The 9,607-nt window shown below is 44.0% G+C and overlaps 1 protein-coding gene across 2 annotated transcripts in view; it reads left to right on the forward strand.

Annotated features, from left to right (window-relative positions):
- The window catches only part of LOC135826287 (uncharacterized), a 37,955-nt gene extending 30,675 nt beyond the window's left edge, over positions 1-7,280 (forward strand). For both annotated transcript variants that reach the window (XM_065338915.1, XM_065338916.1), the window contains 2 exons: positions 3,845-3,916; positions 6,455-7,280. In XM_065338915.1, coding sequence (XP_065194987.1) covers positions 3,845-3,916; positions 6,455-6,895 — 513 coding nt within the window. In that variant the 3' untranslated portion in view covers positions 6,896-7,280. The remainder of the gene's footprint in view (positions 1-3,844; positions 3,917-6,454) is intronic.
- The last annotated feature ends 2,327 nt before the right edge of the window (positions 7,281-9,607 follow it).

Below are 9,607 nucleotides of genomic sequence, written 5' to 3' on the forward strand. Positions count from 1 at the left end.
ACACACACACACACACACACACACACACACACACACACACACACACACACACACACACACACACACACACACACACACACACACACACACACACACACACACACACACACACACACACACACACACACACACACACACACACACACACACACACACACACACACACACACACACACACACACACACACACACACACACACACACACACACACACACACACACACACACACACACACACACACACACACACACACACACACACACACACACACACACACACACACACACACACACACACACACACACACACACACACACACACACACACACACACACACACACACACACACACACACACACACACACACACACACACACACACACACACACACACACACACACACACACACACACACACACACACACACACACACACACACACACACACACACACACACACACACACACACACACACACACACACACACACACACACACACACACACACACACACACACACACACACACACACACACACACACACACACACACACACACACACACACACACACACACACACACACACACACACACACACACACACACACACACACACACACACACACACACACACACACACACACACACACACACACACACACACACACACACACACACACACACACACACACACACACACACACACACACACACACACACACACACACACACACACACACACACACACACACACACACACACACACACACACACACACACACACACACACACACACACACACACACACACACACACACACACACACACACACACACACACACACACACACACACACACACACACACACACACACACACACACACACACACACACACACACACACACACACACACACACACACACACACACACACACACACACACACACACACACACACACACACACACACACACACACACACACACACACACACACACACACACACACACACACACACACACACACACACACACACACACACACACACACACACACACACACACACACACACACACACACACACACACACACACACACACACACACACACACACACACACACACACACACACACACACACACACACACACACACACACACACACACACACACACACACACACACACACACACACACACACACACACACACACACACACACACACACACACACACACACACACACACACACACACACACACACACACACACACACACACACACACACACACACACACACACACACACACACACACACACACACACACACACACACACACACACACACACACACACACACACACACACCCACGACACACAACGTTGCTCAAACATGCACACACACACACACACACACACAAACAAACACACACACACATACACACACACACACACACACACTCCTTCCTAAAAACTCCTTTCGTCTCCTACTGCGTGCTGTAGATGGCTCCATTCGCGGGCTTGCAAGGCCTCGCAATGCGTCCAACAGCGGAAAACAGAGTCAGAGTGACGAGACCCGAAGTTCGTCCTGTAATCTGCTCAGTTGACTTTCCGCTGTGGAATTCTACTGGGCGACACTATCGCCATTTGGACCTTTTATGCCAAAAAACATACATGTGCGCATGTACATGCAAGAGTATACAATCATTTATCGCCTTCTTAGTATTTGACCCCACTAATTTCCCTGATACCTAAGCGGTCAAATATATCGCGTATTTGACTGCTTAGTCAAATACACAATATATTTGACTACTTATATTTGACTCCTTAGAATTTCTTGGACTTAGAAATTTTCTCTCCAACTTAGAAAAAGAAATTTTTGAAGAAAGCAGAAATACACAAGATGGGATTTGAACCCACAACCTTGTGAATCTCAGTCACTCTTCCTTACCACCCAGCCACTGTGCTACCGATGCTGAACTTAGTTTAAACAATGATCTTGACTTTCAATGCAGTACAATGCGGTATAGGCTATAGTATAATACATGGATGCAGTGAATGGGATTTTCGGTCTTTGACCACTTGCTGGTGAGCTGATCTACTCACCTCCCACCGCTTTAGGAGCTGCATCTGCGCCTTGATCCTTGAAGGGCGGTGGCGTTCCTACGGATGCGGAAAACCCGGCTTCCAGCCGAGTCTCACGCGAACCGTGAATTTATTTTTTATTTTTTTAATACTAGAATTACAAGGATATGTCGTATATGAAGAGAAACTATTGCGTGGAGAACACGATAAATAGATTATAGACCTGATAGTTGGTCTATACAGGATATATAGACCTCGTAAAAGACCTCGGGGGACCTCGGTCTTTTACTCGGTCTATATATCCTGTATAGACCTCCTAACCGGTCTATAATCTATACGTACAATGTGTATTCTTGCATGTACTCGTGCATATACAGTACATGTACAATGTATGCTTACAGGGGTTGCGGGTTCGAATCCAGGAGCAGAAACTTTCTTTGTTTCTTCTTTTTCGCATCTTCTTTGCGTCTGTTTGTGATTATTTCTTCTCTGAAATAAATGCAGCAAGCACACTGGTAGCCAGATGGGATGAGAAGCCTTTTTTCGTTTTCTTTTTTAATTCCATCAGTTTGACGGGCGGCTGACTGAAATTTTGGAATTCTTATGTAGGAAATTATGTCAGAAATACAGGTAAAGAGAAAAGGACCTATAAGTTTCAAGTTATGACTAACAGTCCACCAAGGTAACCAAGGCAACCGAGATAATATACAGTCAGATGATAGTGCGACAAGAAGGCACAAAATAGACAAGGATATTTAAAAGACACTCGACGACCTGACACCGACCGCGTACTTCCAACGCATCTACCAAGCGCAAACCAACAACCTTCCAACTTGGAAGGCTCATGTGCGGAAAGTTCCAATGAGATGAAGGGCTGCGCCACGAAGATGTGCACGAGCTACGTCCCTCGGCAACAAAGAATGTCGAACGTTACGGGATGATGACGTGACCCGTGACCATTGAACAAACCGGTCTAACTACAACTCAAAAAAGCAAGGCAACAGACACACCCAACTTGGGAGGGTCAAAGGTATGTAAAATACGTAAAGAGGGGAAGCCAAGCGAAGGCGAACTGTCACAAACCGAAAGCCAATATCCTACTAAACTCCATGTTGATAATAACGATGATGGACATGATGCATTGTGAGAGTCCAAAGAACAGATGTACTATTATATTCAATAACGTTAGTGCCTCTGCGTAGCAAATTATACCTCTCTTTCTCAATTATTAGCCAAGTTATTATGTGAATCTTGTCTGCATGTTAAATAAAGCAATGTGAAAAAGTGGGTTTTAGGAAAGGGGCAGAAAACCGAATTCGAGGTTCAAGATGGTCTCTTGAAAGTTTGCACTGTATAGTCAATAGACCACAGCACCTACATACATGTGTACTACCAAATGTTGGTCAAGATCTGACAATAAATGATTTGGAGCAAAAGTGTCCCGAACTAACTTAAATCATATTTTAACTACCTTAGAAGACAAGAAATTCCAGTTGTTGAAATTACAGGTAAACGTATAAAAAATCAGGCAAACTTATTTTTTCTTCAGACTTTTTCCCTTTTCCATTCCCTCAACCTGTGAACCTACTTTCAATAAAATTTAAAAGTAATGACAAAAAATCTGTTTTATTTCGAGGTAAATGTATCTTGGATTGTATCTTGTATCTTCCATTGGAACTTGTGTATGTGTGTGTTTGCGTGTGTGTGTGTGTGTGTGTGTGTGTGTGTGTGTATGTGTGTGTGTTATCGTACGCTTTCCAGTCTCTGAACGCCAGCCTGGAGGAGGAAAAAGCCAAAGTTAAAAGCCAAGAAATCCAGTTGTTGAAACTGCAGGTAAGCTTACTTTTAATAAAATTATAAACCATTATTTCATCAGTGCAATTAGGAGTATAATCGATGCAGACATGGCCAGACAACAACGAGTTCATGGAATTTTTAAGGATTTTTATGTTATATATTTAAGCGGAGATACAATAGTGAACAGATAGTTGTTCTGAACAAAGCCTTGCGGAAACGCCATGTTTGTCGTAGTATTGCACTAAATATATAACATAAAAATCCTGAAAAATTCCATGAACTCGTTGTTGTCTGGCCATGTCTGCATCGATTATACTCCTAATTGCACTGATAAAATTGCTTTCTCCACGCCGACTCTTTAAACCATTATTTCGTAAAATTAGAAACATTCACAAAAATCTGTTTTTACTTCGAAGTACAGTACGTACATGCATCTTGGATTGTATCTTGTGTCTTCCATTGAAACTTGTGTCGCGACTGGTAAGTGTCGTCGCGCAGGCGTGCAAAGGCAACCGAAGGTGCGCTATAGCTAACTAGAGTAGACTGACGAACGAACGAACACACACACACACACACACACACACACACACACACACACACACACACACACACACACACACACACACACACCAAGTCAAAACGGGCTGCCTTTGATTCTTGAGAGCACACTCCAATCAAACAGAAGAGAAGCAAAAACGATCGACGTCGACTTGAAAACAACAAGGCTCGCTCGTTAGGCAGGGGCGGGTAATGCTAGCATTATGGCTGGCATTATAGTCCCTTTTTCAGGTGGCATAATGCTGGCATTATAACACCATTTCGCATGCACAATTGGCATTACAAGCATAATTGCCGGTCAACAACGGTGTCATGCATGAAGCTGGCTAGGTCCAGTTCCGAAAATCGTGCATCTGAACCCGTCCGGCTTCGTCCGGAGACTTGACGTTGCAAATCAACCTTCTCAGTGGATTGTTTCAGACAACATGCTCACTGCTGTTTAAGTTGTTTTCTTCTACGCTTTGGCCTTGATCCAAGACGGCCTTCTTAAATCGACTTTTCCAACTTTCAAACTGATATTGTGGAGTAGTGTGAGCATTATAAGTGGCATTATATCCTCATATTATGAGCATTGTCTTTAGCATTTTCGCAGCAAATAACTAGCATTACCCGCCCATGCCTATTGCTCGTGGTAAAAAGAGAATCCTGAAGTTTGACGGGTAAATGCAGCAAGCAGCCCGAACGTACCTTGCCAGAGTGCTCAAACTGGCAAGTCAGTGAGCTCTGCATTTCGCAAATAGCGAAGGTACTACCCCACACAAGAGTGCTCAACTACTACAAGAGCAGGAGCGAAATACATTATTGTGTATGTGTGTGTGTGTGCGTGCATGCGCGCGCGCGCGTGTGTGTGTTTAAACCCTTTGTAATTAAGAAAACCCATCCTTGCAATAATAACCTATGGCTGGAATGTTTTCGAAGGCAGCTGGTTGGATAATTCTATCACTTTGCTAGAGGCTGCTATCCATAAAGCTGTGTTCTATTATATAGGCCCTGGCGGATAATGCTCGAAAGTTTGATGGGTTCTGCTTCTCAATATGCTCGCATTCTGCACCAAAATAGCTTGAATTGTTCTTCGGAAATGGAGATAGTGGCATAGATTGTTAATGTTGCAGATTGATAACAGCATACACGTATTTTGCAGCATAACTAGGTCGTGTTCTACGAAACAGAAAAATACAAGAAGCACAGAATTATTATTACTCAGCAGGCAAAGGTGCGGTAGTACTAGTCGCGAGGGCATTGTGAATTCCCACCAAAATCCCATATTGTGCACTAATAATGCTAGTTTTCGCAAGAATATGCTAGTTTTCGGAAAAAAACTTGCCGGATTATTGATAGCGCAGTGCTAGTCTCCAGAAACTGCTAATTATGCTCGATGTAATGCTAGCATTATCCGCCGGGGTCTAGTTCCATCACACTGGTGCGTATGGAGTGGTCTCACACCCTTGTTGGCACAGGAACTCCAGGAAGTGATCACGTCATGTGGACAGTGTAACCAACATGGCTACCGACATCATGTGACCCATAGATGCAGGGGTTAGTGGAGTTGCAACCAACATGGCTGTCCTATAGTCATTATGATACACAAAGGGAACAACAGAGACTAGGTTGTATGGTTCTGCCAATTTCACTGCTTTTCGAGCAGAGTCCGCCGGTCCTTAACAGAGACCAAAAATCCTTCTCGTGACTCCGAGTTTCGTGTTTCAAAAAACACTCATCGGACGATAAAACTGATACCGTATTTTTCGGAGTATAGTGCGCACCTTTGCATAATGCGCACCCCCAATCTTCATTGAGGGTGCGCACTTCAATCTTCATTGAAGTACATGCATTTCATATTCGGAGCATAGTGCGCACCTGCGATTTAGGGCCTAAAATAGCACGTCTAAAGTGCGCACTATACTCCGAAAAATACGGTAGATATGAAACCACTCCATACAGGCTATTACAAGTACATGTAGTTGGTGAACTCTGTTTGTTTTCCCCTCTATTATGTACTCATTTCTGTTTCTATAGGAGCAACAGAAATGTAACCCCGCTGAGCTGGGCTTCGCTTACACGGCAGATCGTATGACATTCGGTGGTGTCGCTCAGGTTGCCAAGGTAACCATCAAGAAGAAGCAATCGTCAACACTTCTTCACATTTCCTACACTAGTAATATTCGCTCCTACGGAAACCACGGATCGCAGGCGCGATGGTATGCCAAGATTAATGACCTAGAATGCACCATTCCAAACAAAGTGGACATGCTTTTATACCGTGACAGTAGCTTAGGCCTATCTTACTCTCCAGCTCACCTGGATGGTCTATGCAAAAAAAGCCGGACTGGACACTTCTCGGCTGGTTATCACACGGTATCTATCCACACTGAGGACGTGGGTGGCGTGGTACCTTTCAATGCATATACTGGCTACCTTAGCACCTCAACACTTCAAGTTCGTGAAATTTGTGGCTAGTTTTTTTTGGTGCGTTTTATGTCCCCATGACGTCGAGACCTCAGGGCGGCTGAGGACAAAAAGTCTCACCATCACTATGCTCCCACTACGCCATATTTTGTCTTAGCCTGTGGGCTGTGACCATTGTAAAAGAAATATTTAAAAAATTAATGCTACGCATGAATCTGTTTACATTATAATACTGAAGTAATTGTGTTTTGTCACCTTCTCTATTCTCACATAGTTGTGTGGGTAGGGTTCACAACATCTCCGTTCTACACTATTCATTCGTGTTGATTTGTCACAATCGGTCACGTGATAGCTAGTTGAGTATACACACATTGTGTCAGTATCCTCTATAAAACAATATCATTTAGTTCAACCACTTTCATTCAATATCTGCCTCTCCTCTGATGGGTTCCCATCACCAAAATGGAACGAAACAAGGCTTGTCAGGAGCTACTTGTAGCCGGCGTGGAGTGTGTCTGGTGAAATGTTCCTGTTGGTGTCTGGTGTCTGAAGCCCTTCTTGATTGCTGATCTTCGTAAGCCAACGTGCTTGGTGTGTGTATGTGTGCGCGTTTATATGTGTGGTGGTTTGTGTATGTGTGTGTGGGTGCCTGCAGGACTGCATGAGTGCGCGTATGGAGCTATGAAGCCGAGACCTCTGGTCGGCGGAGCTTAATGGGCCCCACCACCACACTCCATCATTCACCCCAGCGTCTGGAGATATGTGGATTTTGTAGAAAAAAAAAGAAAAGAAAAATACCGGTATACATTGAACATGTATGTGCTCTTGTGTATGCATGGACAGACTCAGGCTCACGTTCAATAGGCAATTGAGTCACCTTTCCAACAATCATTTTTTATCTCTCTCTCTCTACTCTCCCATGATCCCAAGAGGAGGCGCACGTGAGGCAGTAGCAAGTACACGTACAAATATGGACAGAGTGAAATGTCACTGGTAAAGGATCTCCAGGTAAATCGATCAGTCTGCAGAGCCATCTGACATATTATAATATCGTCATGGCAATAAGTTTAGACTCACTGGCATTCATTGATTCAGTTCAGTGTTCTACATGCTGTTGCAGACCTGTCACCAAAAATGTGTATTATTACTTCGAAGAAGAAGCATACAGGGAAGTTGCCAATCAACCACACACGCCTTGACCTTGACCTTGCCCATTCCGTAGAAATGATAGCGCATTGGTATTTCTCCAGTCTATGATATAATTACTGATGGCGTTTCAGGTCGCAGCTTCAACGGTACATGTACATGCGACCGCAGGCGCAACAGTAGCTAGCAGCTAGCTGTGGGTGCCTTGGGTTGTCCACGGGAATGATCCGCCACTTCGGACGGTTCTGGGCTGCATCGTACCAGCCACATGTCGGGTGGCTCAACCGACGCACGTACACACAAATCGCACAGACACACACAAAATGCATCTCTCCTTCTGTCTAGTCTGGCTTTGGCGTTTAGGACTACATGTAGGGACGTGAACCCACGCATTGCGTACTTGTTCAGCCTTTGCCCGAAATACCCCCAAACCTGATGCATAACCAGTCCAAAGATAATTGTTCATAGCATAACTCAGTAGCGATTGGCAGTACAGCGATCAATGAACGATCACATCTTTGTTAGGCAATGAATGAAACTACATATGCGCACTCATACCACAATCATAGCAGCGAATAAAGAGTCCCAGAAAAACCTATTACTCTTTGATACCCTCTTCAGTCACGAGCTTCCATTGAGAATTGTGACAAGAAAACGTTCTGGAACACTTCATTCGTTGCTATGATTGTGATAATCATGAGTAAGCATGGACTCGGATGAAGAGCCAAGGATAAATTTATAGCAAAGAAAAAGGACCAAGAAACTACAAGTTACAAGTGTCGTGCAATGTTATCGCATCAGCTGATTGTTTAGTAACCGGTGGTGTGGTGGATATTCTAGCATAGCTTGTAGTTTCTTGCTCCTTTTCTTTACTATAAATATGAGTAAGCAATGAAATGTTTTTTTTTACACATTACCCATTAGGATACCTCAACGCAAACACTCAAAACACGTCTCTTTGCTGTATACGTCATCAACCTTTTCACCAAATTTTCGGGCATGGCCAATCATCAGCAGGCACCGGCGGATTATGCCGGCATAATTATTGGCATAATTTGGTGGTTGAAAATCTGGAGCATAATTTGGCATCCTCTAATAGGTAGGAGCATAACTACACGATTATACCACAGTTCTAGCATGTAGGCTATACAATTGTGTACAATGCACCTGATCAGTGCTGGTGGTCTGCATGGTAAAGAGTTTGGAGGTCATGCAGGTAGTGTTTTCAATGAAAAGCAGGGTAGAAATCATGGCAATACAGTATTGTATGCTCGAACTCGTCTTCTTCAAAGTTCTTTCTCACACTGACACAGTACATGTAGCAGAAGATGCGAGTGAATCAGCCTTCATCAGATATCCCGGGGCGGACGAGATAGTGGCGGGTGGTCCGCAAAACTCCGTGTACATGTCATGTACCGGTATAATGTACATTAAATTTTGTACATTATGCATACTACGAAGTCATGACCTCTGGATTTTAGCAGCCATGATATGACTGCAGGCTATGGATATTGCTCTAAATTGATGTATAGTTGATGTTCGGTCATGATGGAAGGAGAAGTGGCGCTACGGGTGAGATGAGCTGACTATTCGCAGGATGAGGGTGACATCGGTTGG

Source organism: Sycon ciliatum, chromosome 10, assembly GCF_964019385.1.
Source record: "Sycon ciliatum chromosome 10, ocSycCili1.1, whole genome shotgun sequence".
NCBI lineage: Eukaryota > Metazoa > Porifera > Calcarea > Leucosolenida > Sycettidae > Sycon > Sycon ciliatum.